This window comes from Aethalodelphis obliquidens, unplaced genomic scaffold (assembly GCF_003676395.1).
Source record: "Aethalodelphis obliquidens isolate GAN/ISIS:26980383/991018 unplaced genomic scaffold, ASM367639v1 scaffold122, whole genome shotgun sequence".
Classification (NCBI taxonomy): domain Eukaryota; kingdom Metazoa; phylum Chordata; class Mammalia; order Artiodactyla; family Delphinidae; genus Aethalodelphis; species Aethalodelphis obliquidens.
In genome coordinates, this window is record NW_020838066.1 from 1,304,200 (window position 1) to 1,325,905 (window position 21,706).

The following is a 21,706-nucleotide window of genomic DNA, read 5'->3' on the forward strand; positions in this document are numbered from 1 at the left end:
CAATGTTATGTCATCATCCCTGTGCCCTTTTAGTCAGCATTTAACATCGTATTCCTTTTAATTTTCCCTTCTAGTATTCCTTTTTTTCTTTAATTGTTTTGACAGTATTAATTTTCTCCATGTTGTCACCTGATTTTTTGGTGTGCTTATCTTTTCAGTGCACTTTTATTAGTCACTGTGTCCACATGGCTGTACTCGCTTTCTAATTTCTACACTAAATTTTAGAAAATTCAAGACTTTTCAGAGTTAGCTAAATTAGTGGATCTGCCTTTTCTTTTTAATGTACAGGGTTTTGTTTTTTTTCTTTGCCATTGGTTTGGTTTTCTTTTGTTGTTGTTTGTGTTTTTTGTTTGTTTTTTACAGAATTTGATTTGTAATCAAGTAATCTCTTTTGACAAAATCGCCTTCACTTTTAGATCTTTTTGCCATTCTTTATGAAGGCGTTCTTTCCCTGCAGAAGAGTTTTAGGCTCATTTGATGGGTTTTCAGTATTCTCCTGTTGGGGCTCAATAAATCTCTGGTTTCCCCTAAACTACTGAGTTAAATTCAGTAATCCGGTGTTGACCCTGAACTGTGTGGAGCCCATGTCATTTGTGGTCACCTTAGGCTTCTGATGACTTTGAAACAAGCTAAACTAAAGACAACCAAACTTAGGAGAATCTACCTCAAATTGTATTCTTTGTAGTTTAAGCTTTTCTGTTTGTTAGGCAGAAATTATTTTTTTTTAAATGGTTTTGAATTGAAGTTTTCCTTCTAGAATATTTGGCCGGGTGTCCCCCCGAGAGGCTGGTACTAAGTGCAGGCTCTCCCTCCCTGTGTCCTAGCGTGTGGTGCCACCGCCACCATCTTCATCAGCAGACTGTGCTCAGGGGTGTTGTAAATACTTTTACTAGAGTGTGGTGCCATCCCTCTACCTCTACTTCCTGTTTCTCTTATTTAGATTATTACATCAGTATTGACATCCCAGTTCTGAAAATCAGACCGCCAGGTATCAGGTATGCCCACCAAGCCTTATTCACCATCAACTTGCTTTTACTCAAAGTTCATCTTCTCCCATATCCTTTTCATTTTTGGATCAACACATAGGATATAACTTTTGAAAGACAGTCGCACTCTAAGCTTTCATTTTGGTTCTTTTGAGGTCTTAGTGCTTTCATAATTTTCTCCTGATTCTTCATCTAAAGCCAGGCGTTTCTAGAGCTATGTTTAGAAAGACCCATTTTATGTGCAGTTACTTCAAGCCCACCACTATCCCTTTGGGTCTTGCTGGTCTGGAGGTCTGTGTTCCTTTCACCAAGGACAGCCTGCATCGTTAGTGCTTCATTCACGAGCACCATAAATTCTGAAAGAGCTGGAAGGGAAAATAACAGCATTCATTGGGGGGAAAGATAGTTGGGTTTTTTTTAAGATCAGAGATCCTCTCAGCTATCAGACTGAGAACTGATAGGAATAATCATTATTTAAATGAACAAAAATCCCTATGCAGAGACTGAGGGTCCCAAAGTTCAGTGATAGAAAAGTAAATTTCAAAATTGCTTTTTCACTTAACCGTTAAAGTTGTTTTGATATTTCAAAAGCAATGACGATGCTTTTCTATAAAATACCATTTTCCTGTTGAGGATATAGTCAACTCTTGATTTTTGTTGTTCTTTTAGGGGCCATTATCCAGTTTGTGGATTGCCCAGATCCTGTTTTTCTTCTCCCATTTTTGTCCATTATACGCTTTGAGAATAAATAGGAGAAGAGAAAGAAAAGACCTAATTTTGAACAGTTTGGCCTCTTGATGGCTATTCTGATAGGAGGTTTGGTGGGAAAAGATGTTGAAACCGTTGGTTTAAATGAATTTGCAAGAGTTTCATCTTGTCCAGTCTCTGTCCTCCCGCCACGACCCTGAATAGTTGAGTGTTCTGCGTGGCTCCTTGAGGATCCATGACAATGATTGACTGACGGCCTTCACTTTTTCCCTGGTTTATTTTTGTGGCGCTTCTCCTAGGTTACCAGCACAAAAATAATGACTAAGGTAAAATCAGCACTGACACTGTGTTTGGAGGAGGGCGGGTGAAGGATGAGGAGAAGGACCTTTGCACAGTTTTAATATTTATCCAGTTTCTTTCTCCCTTGCTTTTGACATCCCTATAATTGCCTTAAATTCTTTTAACAGTTTCACATGCCAAGTGCAGAATTAAAAGATGGAAAATGAAGAGCTTTAAAGACAGTAGTAGGGACGTGCAGCATGTCTGTGATACCTGTAAGAATTGTTGTGCGTATAGGTAAATATGACAAATCAAAGTAAGAGTCTGTTGCCCAGTAATTAAAGTTGGACCAAGTAACCTCACTGGAATTTGGTTCTTGAACTAATTGGCCAGAGCTACATTCCATTTTGTATTTCCTGTAAGATCATAAAATTTTGTCACTATTTTTCTAGTTGAGGAACTTTGAATAATGGTGAATATTTTATCTTATGTGGTATAAGAGAATGAGGTTGGAATGTGAATATTGCAACCATTTCTATGATCAAGGGTTCAGATTCTGGTGCCACCAGATCAGTTTTGTGACCTTGAGCTCTCTGTGACTCAGTTTCTCCATCTATGAAATGGAGTACTACCAGCAGTATCATACATGAGATTGTTGAGATGTTAATGAAATAATATATGGAAAAATACTTAGTGATGTCTGATACATATTTATTAAGTGCCCCATAAATATTAGATAGTATTATGTGTGCAATTAACATTTAGGGGATGAAATATAAAACACCACGTAAAGTAATTAAAAATTTTTTTGAATGAAGTGAAATCCACACAGCAATTGAGATTTTATTCACATTATTTTGGCGGTTTTTATTTTAAGAATTTTTCTCTATTGAATTAATGGTAGTTGTTATTTCTAAAACAAATTGACTTGAAAATCATTTTTTAAACCCGTAAGAACACAGTTCTTCAACTAATGATGAGGCCATTTAAAATAAATATATATGTGTGTGGATAATGTAGATTTATCCATTCCTCCCATCTGCTCACTGGGAGGTTACTTGTTCTAACTAGGGTGCTTCTGTGTTCCATGCACCGGCTCCCATTGCTTAGCCTCAGCACGCAGATGGCCATCTGCCCGAAATGGTTTTGAGCTGTATTAGTTAAATAAGGGCTAAGGGTGGGTATGACCAACACCACCAGTGACTAAGAAATGACAGCAGTATCGGGTTTCACCAGAAGGACCCCACTGGCACTTTGTTATAAAGCAAACGGCTTTAGAGCAGCATCAGCACCATCGTTCCCTTCCCCTCAGCCTTGACCTGGTCCTCCCTCCTCTGGCTTGGAAGGCTGTGGGCTGACAGTGAGAGAGCGGCTAGAGGCCTGGTTGCCATGGTCCCTGCAGAGGGGCCAGGGGATGGGTTTCTGCACAGGCAGCCTCCAAGCTTGGGCTGGCATTGCTGCTGTGCCACTTTCCCACAGCGTCAGTGTTTAGGGAGGCGAAACTCCCTCTTTCTGCCTCAGGACTCAGAAGAAGGGAGTTTCCACTTCCTTTCTGCAGTGCAGAGAAAGACAAGGCCGGTGGGGATCTCAGTAAGTTAGGTGACTTTTTTTTTTTTTTTTTCCATTTTGACCCTCTTTCTCTCCCCTTTCTGCTCATAAATGTAAAAAGGCATCTAATTCTATCATCCTGACCCCACCTGCCCTCAACTGAACATGTTTATTAGTTCCCTTTTCTGACACTACATTAGAGAAGCAGGAGCCAGCAGAGGTGGGCTGGGAGGGGTGGACAGACTTCTCCAGGTTCAGGAAGTTCTTTACTGCATTGACTTCAAATTTAAAAAAAAAAGGGGGTGGGAGGTTGGAAAACACAGTGTTAGCTGATAATGGGAATGTTGACACTGACAGCACAAAACATCAGATAATCAAATTCATTAGTATTTGGCACTGGAGCCATCTTTTTTATCTTTAATGAAAAGCCAGTTTACCTGCCACAATTAGGCATTGCTTAGTTTGGTACCCATAAAGACTGCATTCTCAAGAGACCATCACCTTAGAAAATAAGCATGGAAGGTGGGAAGACAGAAACCAGGACAGTTAAAGCTCAGTCCTGGATAATCCACAAACAAGGTCCTTCACTGATAATCAAGAGTTGACTGTATTTGTCAGTGTTTCTTATCCTACACATTAGATGCTAGAAGAAAGGGCTGTGTGTACAAAGGAAGGCTCACAGCACTAATGACTGAGTGAGAAGAACCCACAGATACAAGTCTTTAGCTTCTGATAGTCTGCATGGTTCAAATACAGTGTTTTTGCTGTTGTGTTCTTTCATTTATAAGCTATCCATTTCTCCTAAAACATTTTGACAGTCTCATTAATAAGTTGCTATCTAAAACATTAACATATAAAATAATGTAAACATAAAGTACAAACTTAAGAATGAAATTATACCAAGTAATTTTTTAAGATAACTGCTTGAAAAATGCAGAATCTTAATAGAGTATTCCTTTTTACAACATTTCTGTTAATATATTACCAGTGTTTAGAATCTTCAGTGTAAAATTTTATTTCGTAAATGAATTGTGGGCTTCTTAACTTCTAAGGAGACTATTAATAATTTGTTACTTTGTCATGTGTCCACCTTAAATACAGTATTACTTGATACTTGTGTAACTCTTTACAAATTCCAAATTGAAATATTTCAGTGTGTTTATCAAACAGTCTCTTAAATTTAAATTTGTTAAATAATGTAAGTCTTTCTGTTCAGACAAGTCAGTGTTAAGACACTGTAAGGTAGTGATAGGGCTGCTTAGGGGGCATTTGGTTGAGGAATATGCTCATTACCTGTGGAGAGTTGTAGTCAGACATTGTAAGAATTGGATACTGTAGTATTCTTACTCCATAGAAATCACTCTTTTCCATTTAAAGATTGAGAACCTCGACCCCCGCGGCATTCAGCTGTCAGCTCTCTTCATGAGTGGCGTGGACATGGCCCTGTTTGCGAACGACGCGTGTGGCCAGCCAGTGCCCTGGGAACACTGCTGTCCTTGGATGTATTTTGATGGGAAGCTCTTCCAGTCCAAACTCCTCAAAGCAAGCCGGGAAAAGACCCCACTCATCGACCTCTGTGATGGTCAGGTCAGTTGCAAGAAAGCAGGCTGGGTGGGGCAGGGAGGAGCAGGTGGCCACCTCCAGCCAGAATGAAATAACGCTCACTGGCTAATCTGTCGTCTTTCCTACCGAATTTGTAACAAGCCTGTGCGACAGGAATTTGATTTAGATTGGGCCCAGCCCAGTGTGTAACCAAATGCCAGTTTAGTGCCCAGCTCAGGATATACACTTGGTTCTCATTATTCACGGTAATTATATTCTATATATTCGCCTTGAACACTGAATTAGCAAATACTGAACCTTTGCTCTTAGGGGAAATATACGGTTAGGTTCCTGCAAGCCTCCCGTCACATCATCTTCATCAACCAGTCAATATGTAACCTTGTTTTACATGTGTTTCTGTTTAAATACTTCTTAATGCATATATATTGTTAATCCACTCACATTGAATTTATGGCCGACAGCACTATAACTCAGCCTCACCAAAGCTCATTTAACTAACACGTGCATTTTCTCTGTAAGGTACATCACAGCCTAGCACTTGGGAACACTAGTCAGTACTCAGCACTGCTCTTGGGGCCGTTTGAAACAGCAAAATCATTCACAAAAACACGAAAAGTGTGGCACTAAGGAGACAGTGAACAGGACACATGTTTACAGTATAAAAGCTGAAACACGAAGGCAATGCTGTGTCTTCTTCAAGCTCAGGTGGCAACTCAAACTTTATCCCACTTAGCAAATGTCTTCAAATGACTATGAAAATGCCAGGAGTATTGATTTTGAGGTTACAAATAAATTTTAGCAAGTGGGTAAGTGTGCAGATGTGGAACTCATGAATAATGAGGATTGACTGTACTTTTTAAAAATCCTGATTTAAAAATAAAGTGAAGTAGGTTATGAGGTTATCTTGTCCCTTTGTATAAAAGAAGCTCACATGTGCTGCAAGCTTTTTAACCTTAGACTACAAAACATGCATTCTCCCACGTGCTGCTTTAGTCAAGCTCAGTCTAAAGACAGATTTACAGAGTAAGCAGATTTTCAATTTCTCTGATTACAGATTGGTTGCTGGTGTACATATTTGTGTATTTATTAACAAAAGACACTCAAGTTGAATGTTTCTGATGTTTTTTCACAGTGGAATTTGACATACACAAGTTGTATTGTCCACATTTGTGCAGGTGACTGAACAGTCATCTCACAGACAGCCCCACAGACAGATCAATTGGGCTGTTGTCCTGTCCAGTCTCAAAGAGCTCTAGGCTTCCCTTAAAAAGCATCTATCACTCTGTGCCTCAGTTCCTTCTCTGTAAAATACAGTAAATACCTGACCTAAAATTAAATTGATAGGAAAGTACATTTTAAAGATGTGAACTAGGCATCATCTACCCCCTGGTCCACAAGTGGAAGGAAGGCTGTGAGCATGATCTGTCTGGACTTACTCATTGATTTTGAGAACCAAATTCATTTTCAGTTAATAAACTTTATAGTAAATGGTTCTCACCTGAAGATATGCTGAGAAAGTAGAAATTTAAATTCCTGTTTTATGAGATTAAGATTATGAGATGAAGAGGTATCTGTTAATCTTTTTTTTTGCATTTTTGCTTTTGGGGTCATGTTTGCATTCTGTAAACAAGTATCACTGAGCAGATTGTGACTGTGTTATTTATGGGTAAATAAGTAGGCATGGCACAGTGGTCAGCATGTCTCATTTCTTTCCTGTTCTTTCCAATTCAATTGAAACCTTGTGAGTGAAGTTTTCACATGCCAGTCCTTGACTTCCAGGCCGAGCAAGCCGCCAAGGTAGAAAAGATGCGGCAGAGCATCCTGGAAGGGCTGAACTTCTCCCGGCAGAGCCACCCGCTCCCCTTCCCACCGCCAGCGGCGCTGCCTTTCTACCCCACCTCCGTGTACCCACGGCACTTCGGGCCCGTCCCACCAGCACAGGGCCGAGGGCGGGGCTTTGCAGGTGAGTGTGTCCACCACTGTATGTAGGGACTTGCTAGAGTGGGGAGACAGACGCACGTACAGCGTGCAGGCCTTCTTAGCGGGCAATATCTTGCTGTGTTGAGACCTTGTAAATAATTGACAGGCTTAGTTATGAAGTTGGCAGCAACATCTCTTCACATTAGAAAGGAGCAAACTTGATCCCGGAAGAGATTATGTATGGGAAAGGGAGCGGGAACTACAAAAGCTATTAATAGCAGAGATAAGATTTTAAAATTGGTCAGTGTAGCTGAAAACTCTGCTCACGTTTGTGATTTAAGATTTTCTCATGTGTGGGGTCAGTGGAGCTCTCCTCCACTAAGGCCACCTCCCAAGTCTGTGGCAGAGCCCACAGCAATAGTGTTCGGTCCCCAGAGGCTCCTCCAAGAGCAGGCAAGGCGACATTTCAGTGTTGTTGGTGACAGGAGGGGTCAGGAGTCTCCTCCCTGGCAGCTGAAGGACATGGGGGTTACTCTGCCTGAAAGCCCACTGGTGGCTCTCCCTGAACCCAGTTCCTCATGGCTTCTCCCATCTCTCTCCACCCGGGTCCCACAGGAGTCTGTGGCTTTGGAGGCCCCTATGGGGAAACTGTAGCGACAGGCGCTTACCGTGCCTTCCGCGTGGCGACAGCAGCAGGACACTGCGGAGCCTTCTCAGGCAGTGACAGCAGCAGGACTAGCAAGTCACAGGGCGGTAATTATGCCACACCTCCTCCTAGAGCTTCTGTCCGCCAGCAGCTTCCCGCTTCTTCTGACTCTTCTTCCTCCTCGTCTGTCCTGACTCCAGCACCATATCCTTCCTGATAGGTCCCCACTCTGGCATTCACTGCTGCTCTTCTCCCAGCCTCTGCCTGCCCCCAGGTCTCTGCAGCAGCTTTGCTGTGGCCCATCTCTGCCTTCCAGAGGGGCCAGTGTGTGTCCACACACAGCCCTTCTTCTGTGCACCTGGCCCCCTAACCATTGTCTTCTGTGTTAGAACAGGCTGCCCAGTAATACCCAGTGATGTTTTTTTCCTGTCGTATTCCCTAACAGCCCCCTCTGGGTAAAGAGGATGATGCTTGTTTAGAAGATTCTAAGGGCATTGTACAATTCTTGGCATGAAAAACTTTATCGCAGTTTGTTTCATAGAAACATTTTTAAAGAAAGATCTAACATCAGATATATAAATAGTCTATTTTAAATTCGCATTGCTTCTCTTCTTATTTGTATTAGGCTTGTGAGGGAGAGAAAAAGTCTTAACATTTAGTCTTGAAATACTATCTTGTGATTTTGCTGTACTTTGAAGCCCATGACTTGTGACTTTGTCATAAATCCCACATTTTGGGACTGCAGATCTAAACATGGCTATCAAGTCTACATTACAGGATTACTCAAATACAATTTTGAAGAACTTTTAGGATAGGCAAGCCTTTCTTGACCGGGAATATTTTTCCAGCTCAGTTACTTGCATACTTACAGAAGCTACCTAGAGACATCTTTTGTAGCAGTAAGACTCTTACAGATGAATGCTGCCCTCTCTCTGTAGCTGTAGGAGCCACTTCTCCTCTCCTACTGCATGCCCCTCTCCTGCCTCCCCTGAGTTCTCCCGGCTGTCCAGGGTGCTTTTCCTCCTGTTACTGCGCATCATGCAGTGCACAGTAACGTGTGTTCTCTGCTTCACAATCAGCTTCAGCTTCTTGCAACCCTTACCTGGAAACTTATGCTGGCCTGCAGTTGTGATAAAATACTGTGGTGGCAGGGAGGGCAGGAGGGGGGAGTTCTGACTATGAACATTGTTTGGTCAGAAGTGGTTTTTTAGTCTGAAATGACAAGAGGAGCCTGCTTCTTAACTTCCACCAAATTGTGTCTGGAATCCGGATCTGTGCTGTCCAGTATAGTAGCCACTGGCCACACGTGGCTCTCGAGCACTTGAACTGTGGCTCATCCGAACTGAGCTGTGTCCTAAGCACACATCTAATTTTACAGACTTAATACAGAAAAAAGAATGCAAAATGTCTCATTCGTAGTTGTTTTTTATATTGCTTACATGTTGAAATTAATGTTAATTTGGGTATATTGGGTTAAATAAAATATCCTTTTTTTTTTTGGCTGCACCATGTGGCATGCGGCATCTCAGTTCCCCGACCAGGGATCGAACCCATGCCCCCTGCATTGGGAGCGCAGAGTCTTAACCACTGGACTGCCAGGGAACTCCCTAAAATATACATCACTCATATTTATTTCATGTGTTTCTTTGTACTTTTTTAACGCGGCCACTAGAAAATGTAAGGCTTGTAGATTTTGTTGAACAGCGCGACCTGGCTGTTAATCATCATGGCTAATACCAAGATGATGGAGAATTTATTATAATCCATTCCATGTGCCAGAAAAGAAGATGCTTGAGGTTCTGTTTTGTTTTGTTTTTATCAGAAATTTTGGTACCAACTAATTGTTTGAGGATTTTCTTAGGTAAGTCAGAAAACCTTAGAATATGCAGGCTACCAGTAGTTAATAGAAGTTAGTGAATACAAAGAATATTTGTAACCCTGCCTAGGGAAATTATCGTTTAATAATGCAATAAGAAGTAACAGGCTAGCTTTACTGATTAATTTCTGTAATGCTTAGTTAAGGTAGTAAACTTGTAAGTAGTTACTCAAAGAGAAAGACATTCTGAGTTTGCAGATTTCCATCTTGGTAATATAGGAGGTGTGCCATAGGCACCCAATGCTTTATTGGATCTATTTCTACCTAACAGCCATGCTCATTTTGCAGTTGTAACCTATTTCAGTTGTCACGGGTTCTTTAAATAGCCAACACAGTTGTCTTACTTTCAGGTGTATTTTTAACAACAGCTTAAAAATAAAACCATTAAAATCAAACTTGTGCACATAGATAGTTCACATAATAAACAAGTCTTCACAAAGCAAGAGAAAGGGGCTTCATATGAAATGGAAACCACATTTGAAAAGAAACTGCTTGCTTATTTCTCTTTGTTAGTCCTGTGATTGTAAAGATGTTTTTTCATCTACTTTTGTGCAGGAATCCAACCTATACCTTCTCAGGGAGGGAAGCTAGAAATAGCTGGCACCGTGGTTGGCCACTGGGCTGGGAGCAGACGGGGCCGTGGAGGCCGTGGGCCTTTCCCCCTACAGGTAGTTTCTGTTGGAGGACCAGCAAGAGGGTAAGTTCTGAACAATGAAAATTTATTTGTGTAAGCTTAAAAAAACAGCCTCTTACTTGTTACTTTAATCATGAGTTTACTAGGAACATTTTTACATCATTAAATACATTCTTCTTTAACATCATTCTTAGTGGTTGTATAGGATTCCATTATATATAGCATTATGTAATTATTTAAACCATTATTAAATAATTATCCCAAAATTACTCAGTTAACCATTTTTTAATGTTTTTTAAGAAAAGAACATTTTTGAAGTGCATTATTTTGAAAAGTGAATACACTGGATATGTACCAAAAAAATAAGATTGATTACTTGGACTAAATCTTTGGTGTGACCATGATTTAATAAAGTTTGTGCTTCCTGTAGCGTAGACTAGACACCTTTAAATCCATTTGATATGATTTTAAATGTTTAAATGTTATCTGTAACAGATTCAAGTCTGTTTGTTTTTGTCCTCTTTTATGTGTTTAGGCGTCCAAGAGGAGTTATTTCCACTCCAGTGATCAGAACATTTGGAAGAGGTGGAAGGTACTATGGCAGAGGCTATAAAAACCAGGGTGCGATTCAGGTAATAACACAACACAGTGCTAGTGCCGGTTCACTCCTGAGTGCCTGATCGTCCCAGGCCAGTGTTTCAGTGCCTGTGTCCAGACAGGAGGGGTGTCGGAATGTTTCTGTAGCTACTGAGCTAACACAATAGCGGCACATGGTGCTTACCAAATGTACATTCCCTCAGACCCAGATCATTTTATCATCATTTGTGGTAAAGAGAGCATGATCTCGTGTTCACATGCTGTACATAGGCATTTAGCTGAGAATAATCCAGGAGCTATTAATGCTGTTTATATTATAAAACATTATGTAGGTAAATCACATTTAGGATTTAAAAGAAAATTGTGACTTTAAATCCTGGAACAGTGCATCTTTTTCTCCTCCTGGACCATCTTGACTAGCTCTTCCCTGAAAGGATCAGCTCATGAGAAAACAAAGTCACATCTGTCTTCATGAAAGAGCTAGAACTGCCGCTTTGGATATTCCATTTTAGGACTTGGATTCTGATGAACTTCCCTTGAGAACAATCTTTTAAAAACACCAATCAGCCCTAACAATGTATTATGTTGTCTCATTTACTGAATTACGGCGTTTAGTCAAAGTACACAGTTTTTTCCCATAGCATCCTTGTAAACATTAAGAGGAGTACACTCTTGTGACTCATTTATTAATAACCCATATTTGGAAACTTACTTGGCCGAGAGAAAATAAAACTTCTGCCTTTGCCAGGTGATCTTAGTGTCTTGGTAGCTTCTGTTTTGATGAAATACATCAAGCAAGTCAAGTGCAGAGGCAGTCTCTTTCCTGAAAGCAGGCCTAGGCAGCCCCTCTTCGTAGCACAGCATCCAGCAAGGGGGAGGTACTCAGCTCGTTCTGGCTCTCCTGTAGCCCCACCCTGACCTTCCTCAGCCTTCACCAAAATGCCCTTTTGAGCTAGAGGCACTCTCGGCCTCTCGACTGGTTTACAAGAGGGAGGAGAACTTCATTCTTACTGGTTCTCCAGAGCTCATCCTATAAAAATGCCTCTGGTTGTATGTTATGGTCATACATGGTGGATACAGGGGCCTTTCCTAAGCTGGTAGTGGGGAATATGTGTCCCTATATTGCTTAAGCACTTTTATTTTTAATGTAAAACCGAGATACCAGAAACCGCAGAGACACACAAATATAGCTTCATCAGTTATAAGTCAAATAGCCATGTAGCCATCACCTGTGTGATGAATAGCATTTTCCTAGCCATATCAAGAGCCCCTCACGGGCCCAATCCCAACACTAACCCCCTGCCTCCCTCTGCACAAAATAACTACAACCCTGGAGTTTCACACTCAGTTATTTCTCCCTTGTCTCTTTCTGGTTTTATCACTCACGTGTGCGTTCCTAGACACTGATGTTGAATTGTGTTCATTTTCTTATAGTTTGCTATGTCTTCTAAGTCTCTCTGAATCAGCAGGCTTCCCTCCCCCACTTTCTTTTCCTTCATTTATCTATTGAAGGACAACCCAGGTTATTTCACCTACAGACTTCTGGCTTTTGCCGAGTGCACACTCATACTCATGGTGCTGTTTCCCATGTGGCTCTGACCTTTCTTGCCCGCTGGTAGCTGGGTCTGGATGGTGCATCGGACTTCGGTTTGTCCCTGTGGCAAGACTGTAGTGTGTGCTTTCATGTCTGCTTATCTGTTTTTATGTTAGGACCTGTTAATCTGTTCATATACTGCAGATTGCAAAATGAAGATATTCTCATTCGGTCATTTCTTTTTCTTTATTTATTGGGGTATTTTTATAAAAAGATGCTTCCCATTGCTTTCTGGTTTTGGTGCCTGAGTATTACAGCCCTTACAGGAACTAGGTCAACACATGGTTTTTTGTAGCTCACCTCACCCATCCTTGGCCACTGGGCCCTTTGCTGTGACCTCTGGTCTTCAGTAGCTTCCTGTCTGGTGTATCACCCAGCCCAGCAGACCAGTGACAGTCGTTTCTCTTAGTTTCTCAGTTTCTTTAGTGAGAAATGGCATTTCAAGTAGGAGCACCGATGGACCCTGGCTGCCATAGGGTCAGTCATTGTTCCTAGTGTTCTGTGTACATAGACACACAGAGTCCTGTTTCTTTATATATGTAAACACACACACAACCGATGTGCCTTTTTATTGTATTTTTTAAAGGTATGATTCTCATGAATTCACACTGATGTTTCCAGTTCAAACTGAGGACTATAGGCTTTTATTTAGTCTCATTTCTGTTACATCTCTATTTTCTTTTTTCTACACCAAATCACCATTTCTAGGCTTTTCCTATGAACGGAGCTAGAGGGAAAAGGTGTACACATGCACACTCACATATACTATGCACACGCAAACATATATACATGTAATCTGCTGCTTTTTTCCTCCCTAATTAAACTGACTCTTCTAATTCAAATTTAGGATTTTAGGAATTTGACTTAACCTTTACTGTTTATATCAGTATGCCTTTTCTTCCCTTCTGAGAATCTTGGTTCCTAAGAACCCAGAGGATGATTAAATTAGAACATCCCGTAACTCATTATTTACTTCATCCCACATTGCATACACAGTCTGCTAGGAATAGCTAATTCTTCCATCACCAGCACAGTCACTGGGAACAATTAAAAGAAAATGTTGGTATATGCTTCCCCCATTTTCCCCTGTCATCCTCACAGTTTTGAAAAACAGCTTTGCTACTATTGTCTGCATTGTCCAAAGTATACTCCTTTCAGCCACATTTGTCCAGGGTTTGTAGATAACTGTGTCCCGTGCCCCACCAGCCTTGAGTCTGCTGGTCCATTTTGTCCGTCTAAGGCTCTTTCTTTAGTGGGTTCCTAGGGAAGACTTAGGAAAACAGTGTTTAATTTGAAAACAGTTTATTTTCCTAGCAATTAGAAATATTGGTTCACATCTTCTCAAGTGACTTACACATTATTTGATTTTCTTCTGTTATAAAGCTTTGCTGTTAAAGACTAATAATAATTGAATTGTCTTTCCCTTTGAAGTCATTTGCTGTTTTGGCTAAATGCCTAAATTGTTTTCGTTTTTCCATCAGAGTTTAGTGACATGCCCTGCTGCTGGTCATTCTTGGTCAATGCACTCAGTATGCAATGCTTTCTTTCCAAATGCAATTTCAAATTTGTTTATGTGAGAAAATTTTCTTGAACTACTAGTTTTTCATTTCAGTTCTTTTGCTTTGCTTTGTTTTCATCTCTGGTGCTCCTGTCGTACTAGACCTTCTGGGTCTGTCTTCGGTGTTTGGCATACTCTTGATTCCTTTTCGTCTCTTCCTTTCTCTTTTGAGATGTAACTCATATACTATACAATTCACCTGTTTAAAGTGTACAGTTCAGTCTCTTCCTAAGGTCATATGCAATCACCGTTAATTCCAGAACATTCATCACCCCAAAAGAAACCCCTTATTCATGAGCAGTCATACACCCCACCCCCATAGTCTCTGGTGGATCTGCTTTCTGCCTAGAGTTGCTCTCCGTACATTGCATGTAAATGCACACGTTGTGCCCCATACCAGGACTTCATTCTGTATTACTGCTGAGTGATGCTTCATTATATAGATGCACTACATTTTGTTTACTTGTTCATCAGCTGATGGACATTTAGATTGTTTCCACTTTTTGACTATTATGAATAATGCTGCTATGAACATATATGTACAAGTTTGGGTTCCCCCCCCCCGGTTTTATTGAGATGTAATTGACACATAATATTATATTAGTTTCATGTGTACAGCATAATGATTCGATATTTGTGTTTATTGCAAAATAAGTCTAGTTAACATCCATCACCACACATAATTACAAATTTCTTCTTGTGATGAGAAATCTTTTAAGTGATGAGTATATCTTGTGATGAGTATATCTTTTAAGATATACTCTTTTAGCAACTTTCAAATATATGAGTACTGTTAACTATAAGAGTGTTGTTAACTACTGTTAACAACTTTCAAGTATATAAGAGTACTGTTAACTACACATTTTCACTTCTCTTCAGTATGCATGTAGGAGTGAATTTCTGGGTCATATGGTAACTCTGTGTTTAAGCATTTGAGGAACTGCAAAACTGTTTTCAAAATGGCTGCACCATTTTCCATTCCTATCAGCAATGTATGAGGATTCCAATTCTCTACATGCATGTCAATACTTGCTACTATCTGTTGTTGAGTTTGGCCATCCTAGTGGGTATGAAATGGTGTCTCATTGTGGTTTTGATCTGCATTTCCCTTTCTTCATCTCTCTGATTTTAAAAATTTTGTTCTTTCACCTTCAGGTACTATGATGTTTATTTGGTGTTGTTTCTTCTAGTTTAGTGTTCATTTCTGGAATTATTTTTTCTTTATTTTAAATTCTTCCCAAAGTTTTTCGCCTCACTTTATGGCTTTTCCTGGTTTAATCTGTGCTCCTCTTCCTCATCCTGTCCTGTCACAGCCTGTTTTAAAATCAAAGGAAGCAGTCTTGGTCTTTTATTGACATGCCTTTCTGATGTATTTCATTGTCCTTAGGGATGTTGTTCCATCTTTTATTGCCATAATGCGTGGATTCCTTGGTACTTCCTGTTGCTCGTTTTTAAGTGAAAGTAGTATTCTTGCACCTTGAGAAGGACAGATGATGAAGGGCAGCTTGTTTCCTAAGAGTCTCTGGCCTTCCTTTCTCTGTTGTTGCCATCCTGATGGGGCCAGTGCTGATACGATATGTCAGTGGGACAGAGGAGGCAGTGCTGCCCCGTGCTTGTGGTGCATATAGTGGTGGAGGACCCCTTGCAGTGGCCTAGGCTTATGGGAAGAATTAGCTGTAGAGAGAGGGAGTGTCTGTTTCCAAGCAAGTACAGGCTGGCATTCCTTCTTAGTCTTCCTGCATCCTTCATAACTATAGAGAGGTTCCCTAATAAGCAGGCGCCTCAGCACATTTCCTGTAGCAGGCACCCATGGGGGAACTGCTTAATCACCACTGGCAGTACTCTGCCACAAGTGTGTGTTTAGTCTGGCAAGTGGACTTTTCCTCGAGAGAGTGAGGGTTTTGAGATTTGAAAGCATGTACTTGAGGTCTTCAGTATTATTTTTCTCCGCTTCTTGGCCCTCCTATATTTTTATATTAATTATGTTTCTCAAGGTTCCAAGAGAATGACAGTAGTATTGACTTCTAGAAAAGTTTACATGAGTGTTTCTGAACTATAGGATTGAAAACTAAAATGAGAAGACACTGTGTAACACTGAGCCCAAATGGGGACCATGATTACCTGTGGTGTACAAGAGGGCGTCTCTAAAGCAAGGGTGATAGGTGCCTCCAGTTCCACCCTGTATACAGACTACAGAGTGGATGGCGTATATAATAGAATGTTCAGAGTGTAGAAAATTTAGATGATAGAATGGATAGCGTATAAAATAGAATGTAGAGAGTGGATAGATTATAGAGTGTATATAGACTGTAAAGTATAGAGAGTACAGTTGACCCTTGGACAATGCCGACTCTGCGCAGTTGAAAATCCATATATAACTTTTTTTTTTTTTTTGCCGTACGCGGGCCTCTCACTGCTGTGGCCTCTCCCGTTGCGGAGCACAGGCTCCGGACGCGCAGGCTCAGCGGCCATGGCTCACGGGCCCTGCCGCTCCGCGGCATGTGGGATCTTCCCGGACCGGGACACGAATCCGTGTCCCCTGCATCGGCTGGGGGACTTTCAACTACTGCACCACCAGGGAAGCCCCACATATAACTTTACAGTCAGCCCTCCTCCATATCCACAGTTTCACATCCGCAGATTCAACCAACTGTGGATCATGTAGTAATGTAGTATGTGTTTATTGGAAAAAAACCGCATAATGGCGGACTTGCGCAGTTCAAATCCATGTTGTTCAAGGGTCAACTGTATAGAGAATGTATAGAGTATATAATAGAATATATAGAGAAGAGAGTGCATAGAGTATATAATAGAATGTAGAGAGTATATAGAGTATACAATAGAATATGTAGAGTTTAGAGAATATAGATTATGGAGGATATAGAGTATGTAATAGAATGTATAGAGAGTATACACAGTATAAAATGCATAGGGTAGAGAGTACCTAACAATGAGAGATACAGCCATGCACTCGCTGTGTTCTGTTCTTAAATCTGCAGTGAGTGTCATCAGGCCTCAACTGGTGTCTCCTCTCACCCGCTGTTTATCAAAAACTGCCTTATCGCTTGCTGTGCTTCATTTTAAATAGGGCAAGCCTCCTTATGCTGCTTCAGCAGAAGAAGTGGCCAAAGAACTGAAGTCGAGATCCGGGGAATCTAAATCCTCCGCTGTGTCTTCAGACGGGTCCCTGGCTGAAAACGGAGCGGTGGCTGAGGAGAAGCCGGCTCCCCAGATGAATGGGAGCGCGGGCGACACCAGGGCCCCCAGCCACTCGGAAAGTGCCTTGAACAATGACTCTAAGACGTGCAATACAAATCCTCACTTAAATGCACTAAGTACAGACAGTGCTTGCCGTAGAGCTGATGCTCTGGAGGCAGCTGTCTTAAAGAAAGAAGAGTAAACTTATTTTTTATAGAGGGTGAAGGATGCTGGAAGGGTAAGGATTTAGGAATATCTGGAGAGAAAGAGAGCCTACAGTTATGTACATTTTTTCCTTTCCGTAAGAGAAAAATGAGGACTTTGGAAATTCGGATCCCTCTTTGATATCAGAGATTTAAACAACACATTTTTAGTTTTAACCAGTTGTAGTCAAAATGCTACAATAAAACAAAAAGAGAGAAAGAAAATGAAGAGCATTTGACTCCCACACTTAAAATGAAGTACACACAAAGTTTAAACTGGTTAATGACAAAAGCCTATAGCTGTGTTTCTTGAACTATAAAGAAAACAAATTTTGGCAGTCTTTAAGTATATATAGCTTAAAATATCATTTTTAGCATTTGGCACCATATGTATGCCATTATCTTTGATTTTGCATTACTGTTCACAAGAAAGCTTTGTCTAAGGCTTTGATTTTATGATTATGAAAGAAATTAGGCACAACCACAGTTTTTCTTTCTTACTTAAATTTCATCACTGTTGATGTGGTTCTTTTGTGTTAAAAAAAAAGTGCAACTATCAAAACTAAAAAAACTATAGAGTAATATTGCCGTTCTGCTGATTTTAAATATACAGTACATCATACATACTTTACAAGCAAGTTAAATGGAGATAAAGTTGAAATCATAGAAGATGCAAATGACCTTTCAAAATCAACACACTGTGTTCTGAAACTTTTCGTGACTTAATACCATGCATCTGTGATCAATGAACTATGTGGTTTTGAATCGGACGTAGACCATTAGTGCTACTACTTGAGCTAAACTTCTGCATGGTTCATAATTTTTAAAGTGTGTAGTTAATATTATGCATGTTATTGTCCTTTCTTCCATTCTTACCAGTATGTGCCCATTTGCAAAACAAAAATGCTAATAATCAGTAATAGTCCTATAAAAGATGTTAACTCTGTTTAGTCATTGACTGATCTTGCTCTAACCTTAAAATTTTGTGATTATTGACCTCTGTTGCATTTATTCTAAAACCCCCCAAATTATCTAGCTGTTTCGAATATCAACATTACCCTGGTGTATTCACTGCTGTATGCATTATTGTTCTTTGTTGCTGTTTTATGCCTTCATATTAGCAAAATATGAAATTCTGTGAAAAACAAAAAAAATCCCTTTGATCTTTAAAAAAAAAAAACAAAAAAAAACAACCCCCCCTTCTGTAGCAGGAAACAAATTGCTTGTTCTTGAGAACTTTCCCATCAAGAATTTAGTAGAAGCAGGTATACTTATATCATTTTGATGTTTTTGTTAATGTTTCCAAACAATGTACTTTGAAATCAGAATCACTTCTTATTCGTTTTCATATAATTCTCCTGATGCTCTTCATCACACATTAGTGATCAGAAATGAGATGTAATTCCCCAATCCCTGCCCGCAAGACCTGAGTAGGATCTTACTGTAAGTTGAAGGGAGTTTTGCCCTAACTCATGGATTGTGCAAGAATGAACTGCTGTTGGGTTTGACTGATTGTAGATGGGTTGTGGTGTGGTGTATCTGAAGGCTATTGAATGCAACTTACAATGCTTAATAAAAATCTTTATTCTTTTAGTATAAAGATGGTACGGCTTTTAAATTCCTTGTAAAAACATACATTTTACTAAGGTTTAATTCAAATTGAGACAGCTACTGAAGAGCTTAGTCAAATAACCAAAATTTAGAAATATTTTGCCCATTGCAGGTAATTCCAGGTTTCTAGCTCTAAAGAAACATATGTGGTCAAAACGCAAGTTATGCTGATGTCTGAATTTCATAGTTACAAAAAAGACATTCTCTAATAGAGCAGGCTTAGAAATAGAAATTTAATTAAAAAAAAAAAAAGCCCAAGGAAGAAATACATTTGATCTTGATTAAACCACTTTTTGTTTTTTACAAGATCCATACAGTATTCAGCTTTGTTTCATTTTTACTTAATGTCCTTTTTTGTTCTAGTATCTACCGCATTATATTTAGTTGTCATGTCTCCTTAGTCTCTTCGTTCTGACAGTTTCTCAGACTTTCCTTGTTTTTGGTGATCTTGTGACAGCCTTGAGGAGTAGTCAGATATTTTGTTGAATGTCTTGTAACTGTGATTCGTCTGATTTTTTTTTTTTTTTTTCATGAGTGGACTGGGGTTAGGCTACATAAAATTAACATGCCTTATCACCATTGATAGCGACTTGATCATCTGGCTGAGTTAGTGTTGGTCAGGTCTCTTCACTGTTAAGGTTGCCGGCTCCTACTCCTTTCCATACTGTGCTCTTTGATAGAGCCACCATGTGGCTCACGAGTGACTCACGAGTGGGGAGTCATGCTTGAGTTAGCTAGTAAATTATTTGGAATTCTTGTGCGTGGCAAATTTGTCTCTTCTCCGCCATTTCCCCATATGTTTTTACATCATTGAGTTCTGAGTGCTTAGCACAGGACAGGGGTGAACGGTAGGCATTTAATACACTTTGGTCCTTTTTTTGTGAACATCCACTGTAAATCTCTCACGTTCTAATAACACCTTCAATGATGATACTAAAACAGGACGTGCTTTTTTAGAAGCACTGTTCTAGGTGTTTTAGCTCAATTAATGCTCACAGCAATGCTATCAGGATGACAGTGTTATCACCACCGAAGGTTTTTAACTTATTGGAGGCCACACTGCTAGTGAGCGGTGGAGACAGGGTCTGAGTCCGTGCCCTTTGGAGCCCACGCTCAGAGCCTTTGAGGCGCCCTTTAGTCCATCATTCCCCTACACATGGCCCGCCCAGCTCCTCCGGAACCGCTTCTCCGGGAGGTGCGGGGAGGTGGGACTGTGTCCCCGCCTCCGCGGGGTGGGCAGGAGGGGAGTGGCCACACGGGAGAGACGGGGGCGGAGGGGGCGGTGTCAGAAGACGTAGTATCAAAGATGCTGGGACTGCGGGCGCGCGCTCTCGGCCGGGGTCGGAGAGGGGAGGGCCGCCTCAAGGCCCCGCCCGCCCGGCCTCCTAGTCAGAGGAAGACGCGCCCGGGATGCGCGCTTCCGGCCTTGCGTGGAGGGGGGTGGGGCCATGCGTAGGGCGGGGCAGGGCGGGGCCTTGAGTAGGGCAGGCCCGTTCCTCCGTGCGCTGACGGTGCGCGCGCACCTCTTTCCTCCTATTTGTGAGTCCTGCGTTCCGCTGCGTCCCAGCGCTGCTACCCAGGCTAGGCGCGAGGCGACCGCGGGAGGTCGGCGGTGGCCGGTTCGGTGTCCACACTGCCGACACCTGGGGCCGAATTCCGCGCGCAGAGAGCTGACCGGATCCTCGGGGACCGCGAGAGCTAGGCCGGGTTCCCTACACGGTCACCAAGATGCTGACATCGAAGATTTCAAAGCTAAAAAGAAGGAGCTAGAAGAAATTGTTCAGCCAGTTATTAGCGAACTATGGAAATGCAGGCCCTCCCCAAACTGGGGATGAAGAACCAGCAGACAAAGATGAGTTGTAGACATTGCTCTGCTAGTGCTGTAATACTGTAAATAACTGGACTCAGGAACTTTCCTTAGGAGAAAATTGAGAGAAAAGTCTCGAATGTGATTGGAATCTTCACCTTGGAGTGGAGTTGAAAATGCTGTCGCCCAAGTAGCTGTTTACTGCTTTTCATTAGCAGTTGCTCACGTGTCTTGGGGTGGGGGGCGAGGAGGAATTGGCTATCATCAAAAGTAGGTAAAAAATCTGGGTTAGGATATGTGTTCACCTTGAAAATGTTCTATTTAACAATTGGGTCATGTGCATCTGCTGTAGGAACTCGTTTTCTACCATAAGTGATACCAATAAATGTTTGTTATTTACACTGGTCTTAGAAAAAGAAAAGAAAACCCTCCAGTTCCGGGGTTGGGCACCGGCACCGCATGTCCCTATAGCCTGGGAGCCACCTACGCCTCTGTGGGACCCACCACGGTTCCCGGTGCCCGGGACTGACGAGGCACTGTCCTGAGCTAGTCTGTTCCAAGCAAGCCCTGAGTGTTCTCCTGGTTCTGACAGGTGTGCAGACTCCAAATGCTGTTAACCCTCTACTCCTACAGGCTGTGGCTCTGGGATTTGGAGGAAATAAAGGAAGCACCCACACCTCTCCTCTCTGACACTTGTCTGGTCAATCGTGTTGGCCCCACCGTTCCTCAGGGACGTAGGTTCGAGCTCCTCTGCGTTCGTATCATGCTCTGGTCCACAGTACCAAGAGCCACGATGGCCCCCCAGTCCTTGCTTGCACTCATTTTGCGAGGCAGTGGGGTGCGGGGCGGGCCTTCCGCTTTACAGAAACCTCAATTCCAGTGAGGACTCACCAGCACGTTTAATTTAGTGTCAATTGCAAACGCCTGTCAAGTTTCCTCCATTGGACTGTCTTTTCAGGGAGGGTTGTATTCTCAGTG

At 41.4% G+C, this 21,706-nt stretch overlaps 1 protein-coding gene across 3 annotated transcripts in view; it reads left to right on the plus strand.

Moving 5' to 3' along the window:
• FAM120A (family with sequence similarity 120 member A) overlaps window positions 1-18,910 on the plus strand; it is a 104,934-nt gene extending 86,024 nt beyond the window's left edge. For 2 of the 3 annotated variants that reach the window (XM_027098370.1, XM_027098372.1), the window contains exons 13-18: window positions 4,899-5,108; window positions 6,864-7,047; window positions 7,620-7,757; window positions 10,082-10,223; window positions 10,696-10,792; window positions 16,998-18,910. In XM_027098370.1, the coding sequence (XP_026954171.1) occupies window positions 4,899-5,108; window positions 6,864-7,047; window positions 7,620-7,757; window positions 10,082-10,223; window positions 10,696-10,792; window positions 16,998-17,309 (1,083 nt within the window). In that variant the 3' untranslated portion in view covers window positions 17,310-18,910. The remainder of the gene's footprint in view (window positions 1-4,898; window positions 5,109-6,863; window positions 7,048-7,619; window positions 7,758-10,081; window positions 10,224-10,695; window positions 10,793-16,997) is intronic. The other variant, XM_027098371.1, reaches the window with a different exon arrangement.
• The last annotated feature ends 2,796 nt before the right edge of the window (window positions 18,911-21,706 follow it).